This window comes from Macrobrachium nipponense, chromosome 3 (assembly GCF_015104395.2).
Source record: "Macrobrachium nipponense isolate FS-2020 chromosome 3, ASM1510439v2, whole genome shotgun sequence".
In the NCBI taxonomy this organism is placed as follows: Eukaryota; Metazoa; Arthropoda; class Malacostraca; order Decapoda; family Palaemonidae; genus Macrobrachium; species Macrobrachium nipponense.
Genome location: NC_087202.1, coordinates 28,998,442 through 29,022,340, shown reverse-complemented (window position 1 = coordinate 29,022,340; position 23,899 = coordinate 28,998,442). Strand labels below are relative to the sequence as shown.

The 23,899-nt window shown below is 44.7% G+C and overlaps 1 protein-coding gene across 1 annotated transcript in view; it reads left to right on the top strand.

Annotated features, from left to right (window-relative positions):
• Positions 1-23,899, top strand: part of LOC135221680 (centromere protein K-like) — a 132,556-nt gene that overhangs the window by 28,007 nt on the left and 80,650 nt on the right. Inside the window, exon 2 of the mRNA XM_064259407.1 lies at positions 12,111-12,241. Within this exon, the coding sequence (XP_064115477.1) occupies positions 12,111-12,241 (131 nt within the window). The remainder of the gene's footprint in view (positions 1-12,110; positions 12,242-23,899) is intronic.

The following is a 23,899-nucleotide window of genomic DNA, read 5'->3' as shown; positions in this document are numbered from 1 at the left end:
GGTCGTTGAGGAGGGATCCTGCCCCATTCTCGATTTCTACGGGAATCGAGAGGACCACAGCGATACGTTTGACGAATTCGGTGGGGGTTTCGCAGACTGCTTAGAATTCTACGGAATTTCTAGCGCATTCAGAGTGTTAGAGTTTCTTACGATCTCCAAACACTTAGGCGAGACCACGGTCCAAAGTGAGCGAGACGAGAATCCCCGATATGTTACACGATAATCGGGAACCTCGCTATGCTCGAATTCCTGGAATTTCTAGCATTAGGAAGAAGACTGCTGCTGAAAGAAGACTATCTCACAGTAGGCGACCAACCTGGAATAGAGAAGAACGGACGGGAATATCCAGTTTGGCTGGAACTATCGTCTTAGTATTCTGTTCACCATTGAAGCTTTCCTTCGAGGAAGACTTCTCCTTCACTCTCTTTAATAGAGAACGAAGGTGGTCGATCTCCAATCCTTATTTTGTTTTCTTGAAGGAAAGAATTTAGGATGGAGATCGTTGTTCAGAATCCTACAAATATACTACGTATATTAACCTCGCGACATGATTCTGCTAAGCAGTTGAATGGTCCGAGGGGTAGGCGCATATCCTGGTTATTCTACGGATTGCGACTTAGACGAAAAGTATTCTAATGAACTGCAACCCGGGTTGCCGCAACCAGGAGTTCCAGTTTCAATTTATATACTTATGGTGTTGTCACAACAACACCATTTAAGCTTTTATATTTACCGAAATTCGTTTCGCTTAAATATAATTGCTCGAGCATATCTTTTTTATGCTCGGTGGTTCTAGCCGAACGCATTCCTTCGTGGAAAGGATTACTTGGCAACTCAGGATGACGATAGTCAGCGACAGCTACTGCGTATTGAATTGCCGAGGCATTTCAGTATCAGCTGCCGCTTTGAGATAGACGGTTGTTTATGTCTTTCTCACCTGCTTTGATTGAATAACAACCGTATCTCTGCCCAACAATCACGGACTTAAGTCTCTGATTAACGGGGATTCTCGCATACATGAATGACCATCTACTGCTGAGAAACGCTAGTATTCATCGTCTTCGGTATTGCGAGAATTTTAAACAGAGATATCTATTCGACTCTCATCTTTCTGTTTACCGCACGGTAACAGAATTCTGTAATAGTCTCTTGCTGCATCGTATCCCGATAATGCGAATGATTTTTGCGGAATCTGAGTTTGTCCTCAAAATATCTTGTATTCGGAGGTGTACAATTGTTCATTGTTCACCCCGGATTAGCAGATGTATTGAAAGACATCGCCTACTCCCACACCTGCCAGCTCTACTTCCAAACGTTCAGCCCATGAGAAGCAGTTCTTCAAGCGGCCTCCCCTGTGTTTCATTACTGAAGAACGCCCCGCTTTCATTGCACAACGGACAGCAATGAAATGGCGGTTAGCGTTTTCAGTCATTGTAAGCACAGGTTTAGAATCTTGAGATTCCTTCTCTCGATTCAGCTGGAAGACGTAGGTTGCATTCATTGCCTACCTTCGTCTTCAACGTCACATAGTGTTGTTTTCTCCTTAAGCTGAGATTCAACGTCTATGAGATTTTCTTGCCATCAGGGACCTCTGGGTCTTTTGAAGGCAATTGACTTTCGCCTTTTGAGCTTATGCATTAAGAGAATCATCGCCGCGCCGTCCGGCATCGGTGACTAACAAATATTTTATTTGTTTGGTCTCTCAGCATAACTCTTTAAAGGGCGAAGGTCACGTGACTTACCCGGATGCTTGGACAACTGCCTCTACTGATTCCGAACCAGTCAGTCGGCAGCTGTCAGAGCGCCCGAGTCAGTTACGAACTATGCTATGGACTTAGTTCGGTTGTTCCAGAGCAATCATTACTTCGTCTTAATAGCTTGTCAGTATGAGTACTGTACATAAACCAAAGTCGAGAAGAGGGATAGGTCATACGACTATTCCCTTCTTTTCGTCTTAGGTAACTGCATGACTTCTCTTGAGAAGTCAAGCACAAAGGGATGGGGATTTGTGACGCTCGATTTCGTACCGATCTTCGTAGCGAAGACTCAGAACCCTTCGGTAACTGACGATTGGTTCGAGTCTTCACAATACCCTCCCTAATGGACGTCACCGCCTCCGATACGAAGGCTATGCTGCTTTGTCCTGTGAAGGTGCGACGGAGCTGTCTGAAGAAACTCGACACCCAGGATGAGTGTGGACGCCTCTTCATCATTCTCTCGCGTTCCGCAAGAACTTCTCCGTGGGCGGCAGGTTAATGGAAGGCAGGCGCCTGGTCCAACCGGACCGCATGCACCTCCTTCTACCTTCAGGATATTGCCCACAGTTCCTTGGATCTTTTTCCTTAGGAAAACCGTTGGTGGTGGTTGCTCAACACGTTGTGTAGTTAACCCAGACCCTCGCAGGCTGAACAGCATCGAGTCCTGGTGTGACCGTAAGAATGGATGAGGAATGAGAGTGTGGACTGGCTCTCTTCCCATCTTTTTTCTTCCCTCTACCTTTGGGTAGAGGGACACGGTCGTCACCTGCTGGGTAAGGACGAGATGCAGGTGAGGCTACTCAATAGAGCACCATCCTATCCCTTTCAGTAGGGATAGGAGTAAATATCCACCACTTCCTCCAACAAGGGGGAGGAAGTGGATGCCAAATTGAGACAACCCATCATTTTATGATTTGTCTCTTGCAAACAGGAACAAGTTCTTGCTTGCTGGTACGAAGAGATACGCTTGCCTCTCTCTTAGTACTTGGCCCAGAGGTCCTGACCATTGATCCTGCGGTGCACACCCGATCAATCGGACAGAGGTTTGGATCCCTCCCTTGCTCTTACGACCAGGGAGGCACTCCAGGGTTTGGACGAACACCAGTCTGTTCACCAAAAAGACTCAGATTACCTCCCACCAGAAGTGAGTCTTCCTATTGTTAAAGGACCGAGGTTTGTATTACGTATCGGAACAAATGACAATTGTTCCGATACGTAATACAAAACCCTCGGTCCTTTAACAATAGGAAGTAGCTAGCGGCAGCTGGAACGGTCGTAACAATGCTTCGAAACAAGGGGAGAACGGTAGTTAACTGCTTGTCCCGATCGTCGCGCGCCGCGCGACTGGGAGGTAAACAAATCACTTTTGCTTTCGGCCGGTGTGTGTGGGAAGGACGTGTTCGCCATCGCTCTGGCCCGCTTTGTCGTTTGCTTCAACTTTGAGTATTTGTTTCTCTTTCTGTATATCAGGAGTGATTGTAAGTACTTTTTCTCAATTCTATTATTCTTGCAATGAGTGAATTGGAAGAAATGGAAATATCACCGCGCCCTCCAGTCGCCCGTAGAGTGTGTCCCGGGCTGGAGGGGCGTAAATGTGGAGGGTTCAGGTCATTCGTTGAGGTGGACCCCCACGAGGTTTGTTCTCGTTGTCGGGGGCGAGAGTGCTCCCGCAACGAACCATGTGTGGTTTGTATGAATTGGTCCGAGGCGCAGTGGGTGCTGTACGAGGGCAGGAAGAGACTTAGGCCGGCCAAGAAGTCATCGGAAAGTCCAGTGACTCCTTTTGGTGAACGGACACTTCGTCCTCTTTCCTGCCTCCCGGCCAGCCCCCACGTTTCGCGCCTTCCCCTGCGGGGGGGTGGGGGTAGCGGAGTCCTTTTCCTCTCTCGATCCGTCGAGTGTGGAGGAGGGCGCCCGCTACCCGGACGTACAGCTGTACTCGGGGTCTTCCGTCCGCTCTGGGGGGGGTGTTTCGCCCCCCAGGCGCGGGGAAGCCCCTCCAATTAACCCGACTGTTGCTTCCGCAGGTGTGCCATCAGCGAAGGACGACTTGGGACAGGTGTGGGAGTCGCTGGGACTGCAGGGAGTGCCCAGCATCCAGGGGTTGCTCCAGCGGTTGGCGGGGTCGGCTGTGGTCACTCATGGTGCGGTGACCACAACTACCACCACAATAACGACAGCGTATGAGATGCCACCACCAAAATCTGGTATATACGGCCCCATATAAATGTCGGTGGACACCCACCCCCGGTGGCTATACAAAAAAACCAAATTGCTGCCGTGCCAAGGAGGACAGGTGCCACCACCCCCACCTGGATTTTTTCCTTTGCCCGACCCCAGGAACTTCCGCTGCCCAAAGAGTACCCCCTGGACCTGCCGCCCAGTGCCCACGGATGCTCGGTAACTGCCGACAGGACGCCTGGCTCTCCCGTGGTACCTGCCGTGCCTGCCGTACCTGCTGCCGTTCCAGCTACTCTTTCCATTTCAGATCGGCCTGCACTTTCCCTTTCAGATGTTCCTGCCGTTCCTGCTGTTTCCGGACCTGTTCCTGTTGTTCCTGCTGCTGGTGTGCTGTCACAGGCTCAGGTCTTTCTGGACAGGTGCAGTCGGGCCCTGTTGCTTCGGCAAACTGCCCCGGCTCCCTCCTGGATGGAAAGACCTGAACCGTCTGTTCTGCGGAGCCTGGCGAAGAAGAAGAGGAAGAGGAAGAAGGTGTCGTCGTCGTCTTCATCGTCTTCTTCGTCGTCTGCTGCCGTCTCTCCTTCCCCTTCGACTTCTAAGGCTAAACAGCCGAAGAAGAAGAAGGCTGCCTCCTCCCCCCCTAAGCCCCCCAAGACAACTCCTTCGGATCTTCTAAGGGCCCGGCTCGCTCAGGCGAGTCGGGGAGCTCTTCTGCTGGTCCTCCTGTTCCTTCGGGAACGGGGCCCGTCGCTTCTTCTGCAAAGAAGAAGTCGACGGGGACCAGAGGTGCACCAGCCTCGGCTGGTGCGTCCTCACCTGGTGCTAGCGGTTCTGCCGCTAAACCAGGTTCCGTCTCGGCCGCTTCTCGTTCGCAGAAGCACCGAGTGGACGCTCTTCCAAAGAGGACCGTCCAGCCAAAGTTTTGACGCCCGAGCTTGCTCGCCGTCAAGACAGCGGCGCGGAGCAGAAGACTGGCGAGAGTCGTGCACGCGACTCTCGCCAGGCCAGTGGACGCTCTCGCAGCGATCAACTGGCTGCTCGGGCTGACGTGACGGTCGCTGACCGGCCACGGGTTGAGGCGAGGAAGGAGTCCCCACGGCCGCGGGTACCAGCCACGGCTGGTACCAGCGGTTTGACGCGCCGAGAGGACGCTGGCCGGTTCTCGTACGCGAAAGGGAGCCTAGCAGGTCACCGTCCGCCGCTCCCGATGGGACCGGGCGGAGACGGTGACCAGCGGCAGCTCGCCCTGACGCTAGAGATCGGTCTCGACGTTCTCAGCCGAGCCAATCGCCCCAGGCGAGCGGCAAGGCTAGGCCTGCTGCTCGACCGTCACCGCGGGCTGGGTTGACGATCAGCAGCAGCCCTCCACGCACGCTGGTCCTGCCAGGGAGCGTCAGGTCTGCCTCTCCTGTACCTTCAACCTCCTCGGGCTATACCGGAGGAGCGACGGTACCAAGGAGCGATCACGAGAGGTGCGCCGCTCGTGACCCAGCTATGACGCCGTGCGGCTCAGGCACGGTCTTAGGACCGACCAGAACGTACGCGCAAGTAGTTGGAGGCGACCAGTCAGGGGTCTGTCGCTGTTCCTCCTTCTGAAGGAGGAGTATCGAGGGATATGCTCTTGCTGGAGGGACTGGACGGTCCTACTCCACAAGACGCTGTGACGCCTGAGATACAGAGGAACTTCGCAGAGGTCATTAAGTTGATGCGTCTGCATAATGACCTTGCGGAAGGATCGCCGCTACCACCAGCAGAGCCCACGTCCCGGCTCGAGTCATTTTGGGGTCCCAAGAGGGAGCCCAAAATGATGATGGGGTTGCCACGATCGGAGCTTGCGGACTCGGTCCTGGATCAGGTGGAGAATCTCGTCTCAGGACGGGAGGACTCGCTAAAATCGGACGGTCCTCTAAGCTGCTTCTCTCCTCTACAGCGGCAGAGGCGATTTTACGTGCCTCATGAAGACCCGATATGCGAAACAGGTTAACCCGGAGTTAGCGAGGCTGACTCCAGGTGTGTCCCTGCGCAGCTCCTGTCGGAGAACTTATGGTTCTCGCAGCAGGAGGCACTTGCCCTGGAATCTACCGCTATGGCAGCATTCCAGGCAGTTTCCTGGTTGGATTTGTGGTCCCTCACAATATCCAAAGTAAGCGGCCGGCTCTGGGAGTTCTGCTCTCGAAGACGACGCTTTCTTTCAGGAGACTGTGCCAGTCTGGAGGAAGAGCAATCTCTTACCTCGCCCATCAGGACTGCCTAACTGTGGGGCCAAACTTGGTTCTTCGACGTAGGGACGCAGTCCTTACAGAGTGACCAAGGGGCCGGGCGTTGAAGCGGCACTCGGGCTACGAAATGGACCTCTTAGGAGTTCCCCAGCTCTCTTTCCTGGAGAGATGGTGGACGCTGCGGTGGAACGGCGGCGCACTGACGAGAGTGACCGCTTAGTCCACCAGGCAGTCTCGAAGGTTTTCTGGGCAACCTCGAGTAACTGCGGACCAAACCAAAGAGCTTGGCTAGCGCTTCCACGGCGGCGAAGACGGTGTTTGACGTCCAAAACCCCGACCTGCGAAGACTCCAGCTGTTTCAACTTCTGCTAGAGGAGGCCGAAATCAGCCCTCCCTCCCAGCCTGCCTTTCCCCGAGGAGGTGCTGGAAAGAAGTCGAAACGAGGAGGGAAACGCTAGGGACGGCGTTCCCCCTCACTGCTGCCGGAAGTGGGGGGGTGCCTAGCGAGCCATTGGGCGACTTGGCAGCGCTACGGCGCGAGAACTGGATAGTAGACGTCCTTCGGGAGGGATATCTACTACCCTTCGAGTCTCGGCCCCCCTCATCTCCAAAACCGGTCCATCTACAGACCTATGTCCGGGATCAACAAAGGACAACGCTCTTCGACAGGAGATCAAGACCATGCTGGCGAAACGAGCTGTAGAAATCGTGGAGGACCAGTCACCGGGCTTTTACAGCCGCCTCTTCCTAGTGGAGAAGGCATCGGGGGGCTGGCGCCCGGTGATAGACCTCTCTCCCCTGAACCGCTTCGTTCGCACGACGCGGTTCACGATGGAGTCGGCATGCTCAGTGCTCGACTCGATCAGGGGGAACGATTTCATGCTTTCAGTGGACCTGGAAGGACGCGTATTTTCAAATACCCATCCATCAGTCCTCCAGAAAGTACCTCTGCTTTCATCTTCGACGGGACGGTGTACCAATTCAGGGCACTTTGTTTCGGTCTCTCAACCGCCCCACAGGTGTTCACGCGAGTGTTCACTCTGGTGTCGGCTTGGGCCCATTCGAACGGGATACGTCTTCTGAGGTATCTCGACGATTGGCTGGTCCTGGCGAGCTCCCGCTGGCAGTTGCTACAGGACAGAGATCGACTCCTCAAGTTTTGTCGCGATCTGGGGATCGTGATAAACTACGAGAAGTCCGATCTCGAACCCAAGCAGAAGATGAAGTACCTGGTATGCTGATAGATACAGTAGCAGGGCAACGTCTTTCCCAGCAGACTTGCGTATCAGCAAATTCAGGGAGGCAGCCGGCCGGTTCCTGTCGCGGCAGGAACAGGCAGCACAGCAATGGCAAGTCGTGATCGGCCATCTGTCGTCACTCGAGAAGTTAGTCCCTCACGGGCGTCTTCACCTACGGTCTCTCCAGTGGAGGCTAAGGAGAGTTGGTCTCAGGCCAGGATCCTCCTTACTTTCCCGTGGCTATCACGGACAAGGTGAGGCAGGACCTAGCCTGGTGGCTCGACGACAAGAACCTCTTAAGAGGAGTGCCTATACGCACTCCCCACCCCCGGAGATGCTTCTGTTCTCAGACGCATCGACCGAGGGATGGGGCGCACACCTGGAGGAGTTGCTGACTGCAGGTGTGTGGGACCATCACGAAAAGCACCTTCACATCAATGTCCTGGAAACTCAAGGCGGCGTCAACGCTCTCCAAGAGTTTCGGGACCGCTTGGTGGGACACTCCAGTGGGTGTTGATGTGCGACAACACCACAGTAGTGGCAGATGTCAACAAGCAGGGGGGGCTAGTGTCTCTTCCGCTCCATCAGTTGACAGTGCAGGTGCACGAGTGGGCCACGGCTCACTCGATAGAGCTGTCAGCACGCTACATTCCAGGCAAGAGGAATGTAGTAGCAGACAAGCTCAGCCGTCGGATCAGGTGATAAGGACCGAATGGTCTCTACACCAAGATGTGGCGGAAAGGCTCTTCAACCTGTGGGGGCGACCGGTCGTTAGACCTGTTCGCCACCCGGCACAACAGAAAACTTCAGGTTTTCTTTTCAGCTGTGCCGGACCCATGGGCAGCTGCAGAGGACGCTCTCCAACACCCCTGGGACAACCTCTTTCGCTTACGCCTTTCCTCCCTTCTGTCTGATTCGGAAAGTGATCAGTCGAGCGCTGGTCACTCCCAATCTCAGAATGATCCTGGTGGCTCCCAAACGACCTCAAGCGTTTGGTATCCGGACCTGCTGGCTCTTCTTGCGGACGCACCCGAGAGAACTACCCACCTGCACAACCTTCTAGCCCAGCCACACGTAGAACGGTAACCACCAACGCAGTCCAGTCCCTTCAACTTCACAGGCTGGCTGTTATCCACCATCTCTTGCGAACGAGAGGCTTTTCTCGTAGCGCAGCAACAGAGATGGCTGGACACGTCAGACAGTCCTCTGCAGCTGTGTACCAGGGGAAGTGGGCCGTCTTCTGTGGTTGGTGTCGTAGACAGGGTCTGTCTCCTCTCAGAGCCACTCTTCAGCAGGTAGCGGATTTCCTCGTGTTTCTTCGCCGAGAGAACTGCCTCTCAGTACCCACAGTTAAGGGATATAGAGCCGCCCTGGCTTCTCGTCCTAAAACTGAGGGGACTGGACATCTCGAATTCGTTCGAGATATCCTTGCTAATGAGGAGCTTCGAAAGGTCTTGCCCACCCAGGGAACTAGGCCCCCCGCGTGGGATGTGACTCTCGTACTTAGGAGTTTGACTCGAAGACCTTCGAGCCACTCCGAGAGTCGTCAGACAGGGATCTGACCCTCAAGACCCTCTTCTTGCTGGCCCTGGCATCGCGAAGAGAGTAGGGGAACTACATGGCCTTTCTTTTATGATGTTAAACATACCAGAGGCTGGGGATCTTGTGACGCTCGATTTCTGTCCCGAACTTCGTAGCTAAAGACTCAGAATCCGTCGATCCCTGACGACAGGTTCGAGTCTTTTTCACGATCCCCTCCCTCCTGGACTTCACCGATAACGATGCGGATGAGATGCTGCTTTGTCCTGTGAGGGCGCTACGGCGCTATCTGAAGAGAACTCGACATCTCAGGCCTGAGTGTCGACGCCTCTTCGTTAGCACTGGGGCACCAAGAAAGAAGTCTCCAAGAAACACGCTTTCTTTCTGGCTGCGTGAGGTGATCAGGAGAGCGTACGAAGCTGATGGTAGCGACGACATCCGTACGCTCCGTCCGAGAGCCCACGAAGTCAGAGGTATCGGACCCTCCTTAGCGTTCCGTAAGAACTTCTACCGTGGCGCAGGTCCTGAAGGCAGTTGTCTGGGCCAACCACCACCACCTTCACGTCCTTCTACCTTCGGGATATTGCCCACAAGTCCTTGGATACTTTTTCCTTGGGACCTGTGGTGGCCTGCTCAACACGTTTGTTGGTAAGCTTACCCAGCACCGAGCAGGCAGAACAGCATCGATTCCTGGTATGACTGGGAGAATGAATGCGTGAATGAGAGAGTGACGGCTTCTCTTCACCATCTTTTTCTACCTCTACCTGTGGGCAGAGGGATACGGTCGTTACCTTGCTGGAAAGGAGTCAGATGCAGGTAAGCTATTCAACAGAGCTCCATCCTATCTCTTTAACTAGAGATAGGAGTAAATATCCACCACTTTCTCCAACAAGGGGGAGAAGTGGATGCCAACATGAGACAAACCCATTACTTTACATTTGCTCATGTAAAGGGAAAAAGTTCTTACAATGCTGGTACGAAGAGATACGCTTGCCTCTCTCTTAGTACTCGGCCCAGAGGTCTGACCATTGATCCTGCGGTGCACACCCCGATCAAGCGGACAGAGGCTTGGATCCCTCCCTCGCTCTTACGACCAGGGAGGCATTCCAGGGATGGACGAACACCAGTCTGTTCATCAAAAAGACTCAGATTCCTCCCACCAAGAAGTGAGTCTTTCCTATTGTTAAAGGACCGAGGGTTTGTATTACGTATCGGAACAAATGACAATTTGTCGAAAATTGCATTTTTTCCTAACTATACAAACCTGAGGTCCTTTAACATAAAGTCCCTCCTCATGCCACCCCTCACTCTGCGTATTTTTTTTGCATGGGCCAAAAGCAAAAGTGATTTGTTTACCTCCCAGTCGCGCGGCGCGCGACGATCGGACAAGCAGTTAACTACCGTTCTCCCCTTGTTCGAAGCTTACGACCGTTCCAGCTGCCGCTAGCTACTTCCTATTGTTAAAGGACCTCAGGTTTGTATAGTTAGGTAAAAATGCAATTTCGACAAATGTCATTTTGTCGAAAATTGCATTTTTCCTAACTATACAAACCTGAGGTCCTTTACATATAGTCCCCACCTCATGCCACCCCTCACTCTGCAACTTTTTGCATGGGCCTAAAGCAAAAGTGATTCTTCACCTCTCGGGCGCGCGGGCGCGCGCACGATCGGACAAGCAGTTAACTACCGTTCTCCCTTGTCGAAGCTACGACCGTCCCAGCTGCCGCTAGTTACCTTCCTATTGTTAAAGGACCTCAGGTTTGTATTAGTTAGGAAAAATGCAATTTTCGACAAATTGTCATTTTTCCTAACTATACAAGTCTCAGGTCCTTTACATACATGCCCACCTCATGCCACCCCTCAATCTGAACCTGGGCCGAAAGGTAAAGTGGAGAGTTTACATCTGGGCAGGCTATCCTACCCGCCGCCACACGGTAGTTACTGCCTAACCACCTTGTTCAAGAATTTAACGGCCGTAATTCCAGCTACGCCAAAAGTAATTCCTTATGGAAAGGACCTCAGGTTTGTATAGTTAGGAAAAATACAATTTACTTCCAAAAATTTTGATTTTAGTGGCAAGCCATGTGCATGTGATCATGCAACACTGAGGGTTTTTTGATTATCCAAGACTCTTGTTGTGTGTGTGCACAATAATGCTTGTGAACACCCCTTCATCATTTTTACAGTACTGTGGTTCACTTTTAACTAGATGTGGCCATGGTTTCAAGCAGTTAGAGGCAACCCACAGGTTCCTGGATACCTCAGGGCATGAGGCTGGGGTTGAATGGTAGAATGACCGGCTTCTCTTCCTTTTTCTCCCCTTGTGAGGCAGCAACTCAAAATTAATATTTGCTCGACTGCTCGACGGGCGCAGATGTAGGTGGTTACTCAAGCTTCCCAGTCATAGAACTTCAGCCTTTAGATTACAAAAACTCTTCTCCTTTTAATGGGAGTTGGTTGAGCTATAAACTGAATAAATCAATCAAATGTATTTGCAAGATTTATCTGCCTTCTAATTGGAATCACCCCACATAAGGTCTCACTTAGTTCTCCACGGATTTTATTTTGTAGTGGGATCTCAAACATACTTCACTGTAGTTTAGGGCCCAATCACTTTGTCTTCTGTCTTGACCTAATGGGGCACAGAAACCATACAGAAAAGGCTATGGTTTTTTTTTTAACATGGGAACAAATAAGTTTTTTAAGTCATTTGTATTACTATATATATAAAAACTAGACCCTTTTACCATAATTCCATATCAACCACCCTGTTGCTTGGTGATGATTGATGAGGTATGGTCTTTCCCCCATACTCACCCTCATACCGCAAGGATTCAGAAACTGATTCCAGAGAATACTCTTATGAATAAGGCTTTTGTTTGTATACCTTGGAAAACTACAAATTACCGTACTACTTTAAGCATTTTTCATATATTTTTCATATTTGTTCTCTCCATTAACAAAGTTGGACAGTGGTTATAGTACCTGTTTGTCTACTGTATCTAAAAATATTGAAAATATTACTGATAGATGTCAGTTAATTTTTGCAGACAGACTGGCTTTATATCAAAGCTTCATTTAGGAATTACTGCGCAGTTTATTCAAAAGTCCATTTTATATTAAGCATAGTAGTGAACCATATTAAGTTATGTCAGCATTACAAGTCTATTTTCTAGGTTTTGAATCTGGAAGAGGAAAAGAAGTTTTATGAGTCTATGATAAAAAAAGCAACTGCTGTTGATGAGGACCTGACCAAGTTGATTGCCACTCAGACAAGGACCAGTGCTTTGTTGCAGTTGAGAAAAAAGTAAGAACTTGAAAGTTTCAATATACTTTTACATTTCCTGACAATTATAAATCTTTTTTTACATAAAATATAAACTGGCATTTTATATAACTTACCAAGTAATTACATTGCTATTATTTCCACTCATTTGGCAGCTCAAAATTTAAAAGCCACACCAGGGCTTCTATTGTTTGTGTAGGTGATAGCCCTGGCCACTGTTGCTGAACAACAGGGAACAACAAAGCAGAAGAGCTCAATTTATTTCTGCCGAGCTCTTCTGCCGGCTCTTGAGTAACATTGATGGTTTGCAGCAGCTGTTTTGAACTCTCTTATTAGCTCTAGCTTAGGTTTTGATAACCAGCTTAGTTGTGACTTAATTGTGACTTCATTATGTCTGATTCCAGTTTTTCTAGTATTAGGTACTGTAGTGAGGGGTGTAATACCAGATTGATTAAATAGACTCCTACGCAATATCTGCTAGTTGTAGGGGACATTCATGTTTGAGAGAGAATACTTGTGATGAATGTAAAGACTGAAGTGAAAAACAATGGAAGAGTTTGCAGTCCCATCTTAACCCCTAAACGTCGACTGGACGTATTATACGTTGACTAAAATTGTCTGTCGGATGCTTAATTGACGTACGATACGTCGACTACAAAAAGTTTTTTTAAATATTCACGGAAAAATAGTTATAGGCCTAGTTTGCAAAAAATTTTTAAATCAAGCGCCTTGAGAGATGCTGGGAGTTCATGGATCAAACTGTTGTTTTGTTTACAAGCGTTACCCAGGCGCGCATGCGTGACTTTCTTTCTTTACGCACTAAAAAGCATCAGCGACACATCTCAGAAATTCTTTCGTCACTGTTGTAATTTTTGCACCGTTTTATATTAGCCGTTACATAGAGTTTTATATATGAAAATGTGTGCAATTTCATGTAGAATACAACTAAAAACAACCCATGGATGTAGCTTTTATCAGTTTTGAAATATTTTTATATAAATCACGATAAGTGCCAAAATTTCAACCTTCAGTCAACTTTGACTCGACCGAAATGGTCCAAAAATGGAATTGTAAGCTAAAACTCTTACATTCTAGTACAGTGTTCCCCCCGTATTCACGGGAGATGTGTACCAGACACCCACGCGAATAGCTCAAACCCGCGAATAGTTAGAACTCCCCTCTAAAAATATCTATATCTGCCTATCTTGAAAGTTCAAATACCAAATGTCTACTTAAAGTATTATCCTACATCAAATATACCATTGAATTGATATTATTACTATCGTTTTAAAGTCATTTTAAACAATTTACCATTAGAAATATATAAACAGCCAATAGCAGAGAGAGAGAGAGAGAGAGAGAGAGAGAGAGAGAGAGAGAGAGAGAGAGAGAGAGAGAGAGAGAATAACTCCTTACGATCTCAATAGATTGAAATGAACGTCAGTAGGCAACACTTTTTTCCCCTCCCATAAATACATATATTTCTCCAGAGAAGAGAGAAAGAGAGGACTCTGCAATTATGTTTGTCTGTCTATCAATTCTTTTGCTGAGAGCGAGAGAGATAAAAGGAAGAAATAGAAACACCAAATGTATACCTTATGTAACATCCTGCATCAAATTTACCTTGAATTATTATCATATTACTGTATTAATCTTAGAGATTGTTTAATATAATTTCAAAGTAATCCTAAACATTAGTACCCTTAAAGGTATACAGTGGACCCCCCGTATTCGCGTTCTCCGGATTCGCGGACTCACACATTCGCGGATTTCTCTCGGGAACGTTTCCCTGCATTATTCGCGGAAAATTCACGCGTTCGCGGTATTTTTCTATGAGAAATATCCACAAATTCCTGATTTTTGTTATCAATTTCATCATAAAATGCACTTTTTGTGATAAAACTATTAAAAAAACCAAGTATGAAAATTTTTAGTGGTTTTTCTTAAGTTTTAACTAACAAAATAGGCTGTTTTTAGCGTTTTTATAGGGGTTCCAAACATTCGCGGATTCTAACTATTCGCGGGGGGGTCTGGTATGCATCCCCCGCGAATATGGGGGGACCACTGTATACTTACATACGTACTTATAACACTTGCAGCCAAGAGAGACAGTTACCACTATGACAAGCATCTTGTGGAGAGAGAGAGAGAGAGAGAGAGAGAGAGAGAGAGAGAGAGAGAGAGAGAGAGAGATTGTCCTTACAGTATTTAAAAGAGTGAAATGAAATGATTACTGTATTTAAAATACAGTGGTACCTTGAGATACGAGATTAATTAGTTTCGGAACCGGGCTCGGAACTCGAAAAACTCGTATCTCAAATCAATTTTTCCCATTTAAATTAACTGAAATGTATTTAATCCGTTCCAGACCTATGAAATATACCCCCAAACCATCGTAAATAATGAAGAAAGCACACATATAAATGTAGAAATATAGTACAAAAAAATTATACAGTAGTATATTTTAGTAATGAATAGAATTAAAGTAAAATAAAGAAAAGAAAAAGCTAATTTAATCTAACCTTGGTGACAGTCGCGTGCGGGCGGCTAAGGGAGGCGAGTGACGGAGGGGGAGGGCTGGACGGCTACATTAGTCCCATTACGTAAACAGGAATTTTCCTAACAGAAAATGAAAAATGAACATTAAAATGTAAACTAAAACTGCAGTTTCACTTGCGCTTTTCTTGTAAGTTACCGAAAGAGGTTTGCTTTTGCTTCCCTTTTAGTAAAAATGTTACGGAAAATTTAGCAATGAATAACAAAGTTACGTAGCACAACAAAAAGTTAAGAACACGTAATCTTACCTTGCTGACAGGCGAGTGCGGCTGGCTAACGGAGGCGAGTGGCAGAGGAAGAGGAGGAGGAGGGAGCAGGGAGGGGCTAGTCCCGTTACGTAAACAGCATTTTTTCGAACACAAAATGATAACATTAAAATGTAAACTAAAACTGCATTTCCTTAACTTTAATAAAAATTTGCACTTTCCTTAACTTTAATTTGAAAAAATACTAAATGCACTTTAAACTTAAAACTTAACTTAAGCGATACGTAAGTTTAATCAGCACTTGTTTTCTGCCTTTTAGAATCACTTTCAGCACTTTCATTTGCGCTTCTCTTTAACAAAAATTTATCCAAAGAGCTTTGCTTCTGCCTCCCTTTTAGAATGTTCCGGAAATGAGTCAGACAAGTGTCATTAAATAACGCTGAACCATGACTAGTCGAAACTTTTTCTGGATGTTTCTGTTCAATGAAACTCGAAAGTGTTTCCCACAATGCTAACATGTCTTTAATTTGACTTGTAGGAATCACTTCCTCCGGTGGCTCTTCTCCCCTCGCTACTGCTACTAATCTCTTGCAGGGGGGCCTTCGTATGTTGCATCACCTGCAGCTCCTTCAACTCCTCAATTGAGAGTTTCTCCTCATGTCCTCGATGAGTTCGTTGACGGTCGCCCTCATCTACCTCCAGACCCATCGACTTTCCGAGGGACACAATCTCCTCCACCGTTGCTTGGGGTTCGAACCCTTCGAAGTCCCTCTCTGAAACAGCATCAGGCCATAGCTTTTTCCATGCCGAGTTCAAGGTTCGTCTCGTTACCTCTTGCCATGCCGAGTCAATGATACATAAACATACGACGATATTGTAATGCTCTTTCCAAAACTCTCGAAGGATAAGCTTGGTGTTCTCTGTCACCTCAAAGCATCGTCGGAACAAGTGCTTTGTGAAAAGCTTTTTAAAATTTGCAATGACCTGCTGATCCATTGGTTGCAGGATGGAAATCGTGTTGGGTGGGAGGTAGAGGACTTTCACAAACTGGAACTCCTCGAGAATGTCATCTTGAAGACCAGGTGGGTGGGCCAGAGCATTATCCAAAATTAATAAGGCTTTCAGTGGGAGGTTATTCTTTTGAAGATATTCCTTCACTGAAGGACGAAGACGAGGTTTTACCCAATCTGTAAAGAACTGCCGCGTAAACCCATGCCCTTGCATTCGCGCGCCACATTACGTGCAGTTTTTCTTTCAGAATTTTGTGTGACTTGAACGCTCGAGGATTTTCAGAATGGTAGACTAGCAGTGGCTTTACTTTACAGTCACCACTAACATTTGCACACAATGCAAGGGTCAGACGGTCCTTCATGGGTTTATGGCCTGGCATCTTCGTCGATGTACGTCCTCCGTGGCATTTTTTTCCAATATAATCCCGTCTCATAGCAGTTAAAGACTTGTTGCGGGATGTAGCCTTCCTCCTCAATAAGCTCAGCAAACTCGACGATGTACCTTTCAGCTCCCTTTACATCGGCACTCGCAGCTTCGCCATGCCTCACCACCGAATGAATGCCACTTCTCTTCTTAAAATTATCGAACCACCCACGACTTGCCTTAAACGTGTCTTCTGCTCCCCCTTCTGAAGTTGATGCCTCTTCCTTCTTCAAATCTGCGTAAATAACGTGAGCCTTTTCGCAAATTATACTCTCTGTCACTGTATCTCCCGCTAGTTCCTTCTCTTTCACCCATACCAAGAGCAGCTTCTCCATTTCTTCATGGACATTTGTCCTTAATTGCGACAGAATTGTAGTTCCTTTAGCTGTTTTTTTTTGCACTTTTGATGGCTCATTTTCCTTTTTGCTTTTAGGATGGTACAAATGGTCGATGTGCTACGCTCATACACCCGGGCCAGTTCCATCACTCGTACACCACGCTCATGTTTTTCTATTATTTCTCGCTTTACCTCTATCGGCAGCATTCTCTTCTTCTTCTCGCCACTCTCCTTTGCACGTACTTTCATTGGCCCCATGATGGTAGGTAAAAAAGTTCACTAATTCGTGAAAAAACAGCGAAAACACGAGTACAGCTCACAAACACAACTTAAATCTGTTGGTCACGCGTGCGAGTGAGCTCGTGGGATGCTCCCAGCTGATGCTGCCCGCGAACGCCAACTAGCGGTGGCGTCCCCGAACCAACTCGGATCTCGGGACACAGCTCGGGTCTCAAAGCAAAATTTGGACCGAATTCCAGCTCGGGTCTCAAATCACTCGTATCACAGGACGCTCGTATCTCGAGGTACCACTGTACTCACATACGTATGAATTTTGTAATTACAGTTATAGTATTATTATTGGAAAATATTAATGATAAACTTATTACATACATGTCCATTGAAAATGATCTATCTCAGTAGCAGAAGAGAGGAGAGAGAGAGAGAGAGAGAGAGAGAGAGAGAGAGAGAGAGAGAGAGAGAGATTACATAAAAACCATTAAATTCGTTGAGCATTGTATGGCATTGTTACCTTCCCAGCTCCGAGCGTCACTGGAGTTATGAGAAGGTAGGGAAATTGATACAGAAAAAGACGAAGGGAAGAATTTTCATTTGAAATTAGTTATCATATTATTACTACTTCTATTATTATTATTATTTGAAAATATAATAAACACATGCATCTACCATAAAAATTCTCTCATCTCAGTAAGAAAGAGGAGTTATCCTTACAAGTGAAATGGAAAGGTCATTTTCATCTCTTTAAAATACTACCATTATGAATTTTGTAAGTACAGTTTTATTATTATTATTATTAAATAACTGAAATTATCAATAAACATTTTACATACTAGTACCATAGAAATTCTTTCATTTCGGTAAAAGAGAGAGAGAGAGAGAGAGAGAGAGAGAGAGGGAGAGTGTGTTTATCTCTCTGTTCTCTCAAAAAATACTTATAACCTTCCAGCGAAAGAGAGGGAGGGAGTTACCACTATGACATTATTATCTTGTGTGGCAAAAGAGAGAGAGAGAGAGAGTGAGTTAACCTTAATTAAAAGTGATATGGATAGATAGTATTGTATTTCTTTAAAATACTATACATAATATGAATTTTGTAATTACAGTTATTGAAAAAGAAACCCACAAATTCAATTTGTAACTTGTTTACTTCTAGTATTTACATTAAGTTTTACTCCACACTCGAGTACTTTCAGGCCCTTCTGTGGCCCATTCTCAAGAGATGTTTGGGATGTTAGACCTGGGTCAAGGCCCAGCAGTCTTCTGGAACTTCTTCTCGTTGTGCTGTCATTTATGGGCGTTGGCGTGCGTTCTGGTTTTCTTGAGAGTTTGCCAATCCCTCTTGTCGCTCTGATATCCTGAGCTGATGTCAATGGGATTCACCCTTGTTGGGGTAAGGGTGTGGTCACGAAAGTCTGTTGGGCAGGAAAACCTAATCTCCAGGTCAGCAGGGTCCAATCTTAGCTTCTTTTAATATCAAAGCTCGGCTTATGGGATCTTCTGAGGTAAAACCTTTGTTTCCTTCAATTACTTTGATCTCTCTGATAAGCGCACCTTCTACTACCTCCCCCTGTGACTAATTTTGTTGCTTTTGTATATAAGCCTACTGTTTTTGAAATCCATCCTATGGTCATTTTCCCAACAATGTTCTAGCTATAGCACTCCCCTGAGAGTTAAGCTGTACTGCCTTCTATGTTCTTGGACTCTAGTCCTTATTCCCTCCCCTACCTGATTCATATCTGTCTCCACAATTATTGCAATTGATTATGTATACCCCCGCTACATCATCTGTATTACTGTCTTCTCCTTCCAATTTATTTTTACATACTTTTTGTTTTTTAAAGTATTATCAAATGATATACAAATTTATATTGACTTCCTTTCATTTTTGAAGTGATTTGTTTCATTTTAGGCATAAAAGGGAGGGCAACTATTTTCTTGTTTTCTTTATTCCATGTACTCTATACATTCGCTCTGTAAAATATTTTTCTAGCTTTGTTGAGTGCCCTTTTTCTGAACCATTCCGGGTATGCTAATGCATCGAAGCTTTTATCGATGTAATTTATTTCTTGCTCTATCTTGCAAGGGTCACACGTTCTCATTGCCCTAAGAAATAAACCTGTTAGAACCCCTATTTTTATATCATGAACTATAAAAGAAAAGAAGAAATGAATGATATGAGTTTGTATGTGTGGGCTTTCTATATGAATTCAGCACATATAGAAAGCCCACACATACAAACTCATATATTCATTTCTTCTCTTTTCTAGGTCATGATATAAAAAATAGGGGTTCTAACAGGTTTATTTCTTAGGGCAATGAGAACGTGTGACCCTTGCAAGATAGAGCAAGAAATAAATTACATCGATAAAGCTTCGATGCATTAGCATACCCGGAATGGTTCAGAAAAGGGCACTCAACAAAGCTAGAAAAATATTTTACAGAGCGAATGTAGAGAGTACATGGAATAAAGAAAACAAGAAAATAGTTGCCCTCCCTTTTATGCCTAAAATGAAACAAACAAATCACTTCAAAAATGAAAGGAAGTCAATATAAATTTGTATATACATTTGATAATACTTTAAAAAACAAAGTATGTAAAAATAAATTGGAAGGAGAAGACAGTAATACAGATGATGTAGCGGGGGTATACATAATCAATTGCAATAATTGTGGAGACAGATATGTGGGGGAATCAGGTAGGGGCAATAAGGACTAGAGTCAAGAACATAGAAGGGCAGTACAGCTTAACTCTCAGGGGAGTGCTATAGCTAGACATTGTTGGGAAAATGACCATAGGATGGACTTCAAAAACAGTAGGCTTTATATACAAAAGCAACAAAATTAGTCACAGGAGGGTAGTAGAAGGTGCGCTTATCAGAGAGATCAAAGTAATTGAAGGAAACAAAGGTTTTACCTCAGAAGATCCCATAGCCGAGCTTTGATATTAAAAGAAGCTAAGATTGACCCTGCTGACCTGGAGATTAGGTTTCCTGCCCAACAGACTTTCGGTGACCACACCCTTATCACAAGGGTGAATCCCATTGACCATCAGCTCAGGATATCAGAGCGACAAGAGGGGATTGGCAACTCTCAAGAAAACCAGAACAGCCATCGCATAAATGACAGCACAACGAGAAGAAGCTTCCCGAGAAGACATGCTGGGCCTTGACCCAGGCTAACATTCCCAAACATCTCTTGAGAACTGGGCCACAGAAGGGCCTGAAAGTACTCGAGTGTGGAGTAAAACTAAGTAAATACTTAGAAGTAAACAAGTTACAATTGAATTTGTGGGTTTCTTTTTCAATCGTCAGAAGAAAACTGAAAGAAGTTTTTATTACAGTTATTATTATTATTATTATTATTATTATTATTATTATTATTATTATTATTATTATTATTATTATTATTATTATTATTTTTAAAGTGATTAAAAACATATAGTACAAGTACTATAAAAAAATCTCGAGTCTCAGTAAATGAGAGAGAGAGAGAGAGAGGGAAGTTTCATGAGCACTTAATGGCAACAACACAACAGCTCCTCCCCCTCCTGTCACTTAACATGATATATCTGACAGTTTTAGTACCTGGAGTTAGAGAAAGAAGACTGGGATTTCCTTCATTCTTCCATAATTTTTTAAATTTATAAACTAAAATCTTACTTATTCACTATGGTATTTTCTTTAATGAATTGATATTACATATTGGTGTATAAATTAATATTAATATTTGAAAATAGTAAATCATTTACTTATCATACAAAAAACATACATCTTTGTAGTAGAGAGAGAGAGAGAGAGAGAGAGAGAGAGAGAGAGGAGAGAGAGAGAGAGAGAGAGAGAGAGAGAGAGAGAGAGAGAGAATTATTATTTTTATTATGTGATATCATTTAAACTTATTAAACTTACTAATACAGTATTAATCAAAATTAATATTTGAAAATTAGTAAATCATTTTTGTATCATAACAATGTATTTCGTCATGAAAATAAACATCAAAATACACTAATTAGTGATTATTTTCGTCGGAAAATCCTGCGAATGGGCGAATCCCTGCAAATAAATGGGTAGATATGGTCCAGAGAGAAATCCACGAATCACTGAGTCCGCGAATCCGGAGAACGCGAATACGGGGGGCCCACTGTAATATTCAATCATCTACCTTCATTTTACAACAAATTGGAAGTCTCTAGCACAATATTTCAATTTATGGTGAATTTTTGACAAAATCGTTTTCCTTACGTCCGCACAGTAACAATGCCGAAAAAATCAGAAATTCTTTCATCAGTATGTCATAATGTTTGCACCTGTTTATATTAGCCATCACATAAAGTTTTATATATGAAAATGTGCACAATTTCATGTAGAATACAACGTAAAACAACCCATAGTTGTAGCTTTTATCAGGTTTGAAATATTTTCATATAAATCACGATAAGTGCCAAAATTTCAACCTTCGGTCAACTTTTGACTTGACCGAAATGGTCAAAAAATGCAATTGTAAACTAAAAATCTTACATTCTAGTAATATTCAATCATTTACCTTCATTTTGCAACAGACGGGAAGTCTCTAGCACAATATATCGAGTTATGGTGAATTTAAAAAAAAAATGTTTTCCTTATGTCCGTGCGCGGTAACTGCCGAAAATCTCAGAAATTCTTTCGTCAGTTTGTCGTAATGTTTGCTCCGTTTTATATTAGCCGTTACATAAAGTTTTGTATATGAAAATGTGCGAAATTTCATGTAGAATACATCTAAAAACAATCCATGGTTGTAGCTTTTATCAGTTTTGAAATATTTTTATATAAATCATGATAAGTGCCAAAATTTCAACCTTCGGTCAAGTTTGACTCGACCGAAATGGTAAAAAAACGCAATTGTAAGCCAAAACTCCTACATTCTAGTAATATTCAATCATTTACCTTCATTTTGCAACAAATTGGAAGTCATAGCACAATGTTTCGATTTATGGTGAATTTTTGAAAAAAAACTTTTTCCTTACATCCGCGCACGGTAACTCTGCCGAAAATCTCAGAAATTCTTTCGTCAAGTTTGTCGTAATGTTTGCACCATTTTATATTAGCCATTACATAAAGTTTTATATATGAAAATGAGTGCAATTTCATGTAGAATACAACAAAAAACAACCCATGGTTGTAGCTTTCATCAGTTTTGAAATATTTTCATACAATTCATGATGTGCCAAAATTTCAACCTTCGGTCAACTTTGACTCGATCGAAATGATCGAAAAACGCAATTGTTAGCTAAAAATCTTACATTCTAGTATTATTCAATCATTTACCTTCACTTTGCAACAAATTGGAAGTCTCTAGTACAATATTTTGATTTATGGTGAATTTTTAAAAAAACTTTTTCCTTACATACGCGCGTCGTAACTACCGAAAATCTCAGAAATTCTTTCGTCAGTTTGTCGTAATGTTTACACTGTTTTATATTAGCCGTTACATAAAGTTTTATGTATGAAAATCTGCACAATTTCATGTAGAATACAACAAAAAATAACTCATGGTTGTAGCTTTTATCAGTTTGAAATATTTTCATATAAATCACGATAAATAGAAAAAATTCGACCTTCGGACAACTTTAACTCGATCAAAATGGCCAAAAACTGCAATTATAAGCTAAAACACTTGATGTCTAGTAATGTTCAATCAATTACCTTCATTTTGCAACAAATTGGAAGTCTAGCACAATATTTCGATTTACGGTGAATTTTTGAAAAAGCTTTTTTTTATGTCCGTGTGTTACGAATTCATGCATCATTTTGTGATAATATTTTCTCTGTGTTGCTTTGATCGTTTTACAGTTTGTTATATACCAAAATCATCACAATTTAGTGTACAATACAATGGTAAAAAAATAACTCATTAGCTTTAACCGTTTTGCTCACAACGCGATTTGTATACAATTATAAATGAAATTTTTTTTTGCACAGTCAATATATTCCAATATTTATATACGATGATATTATTTTTTCATTTCTGATGGTTGCATATTAAACTTCAGGCAATGACAAAAAAGGAGCCCAAAATGAACTCTTAATCTTGAAAACTAAGCGTTCTGTGATTTTTTGAAAAAACTTTTTTTTCCGCTTCGGTGCTTACTCCCGAACACCGCAGCAGTTAATAAACTTCATAGGGATAGGAAGTGGAAGACATCAATTAGAGCAGTAGTTATGGCATGTAGCTTTGATTCTACTAACCCTAGTGCTGAAAATGTTCCCCGACACTCTCCCCTGACCCTAGGAGAAGACATACCGGAGATATTAGGAAGGCTGGTGGGCTTTGCCCATGGATAGTCGCCCATTCAGTCAGGCCTGTAACTGAGGCTACGACTATAGGCAGCCATTGGAAAGGCATCTCTATTAATGTGGGTTGTCTTCTAACTCAGACAGTTCAAGCCCCAGCAAGAGGTGCCAATGACGGTTTCCAGGGGTGTCTCGCCTGCTGAAGAGACATTTGGACAATGGGTCCCCATCATCGCCTATTTCTAGTTAGCGGCCTAAGGAACTACCTCACAGCCCTCAACCCTCCTGCAGCACCTGGCCTAGTCCACAGTATCATTCTCCTGAACGCTCGACCTCTCAACAGTATTTGGCTCCCCAGAGCCAGAGCTCTTAAGAAGCTCTCCTCCTCCAGTTACCCCTGACCTTCCAGGCACCTTGTTTCTTCATCCAAACACTTGGCACCAGTGGTTTCTTCTGAGCACCCAATGTCTCCCATGTTTGGCATCAGCTGACAAGCACCCAGCGCCAGAAGAGCATTCTGTGCCAACCAAGCACCCAACTTCCACTCTCTCTTGAGGCTCTTCTGCACTTGAGGCTATGAACCTGTCCCTAGCACCTATTAAGCGGAAATTGGCGGATATTGTGGCCTTTTTTGCAAAAA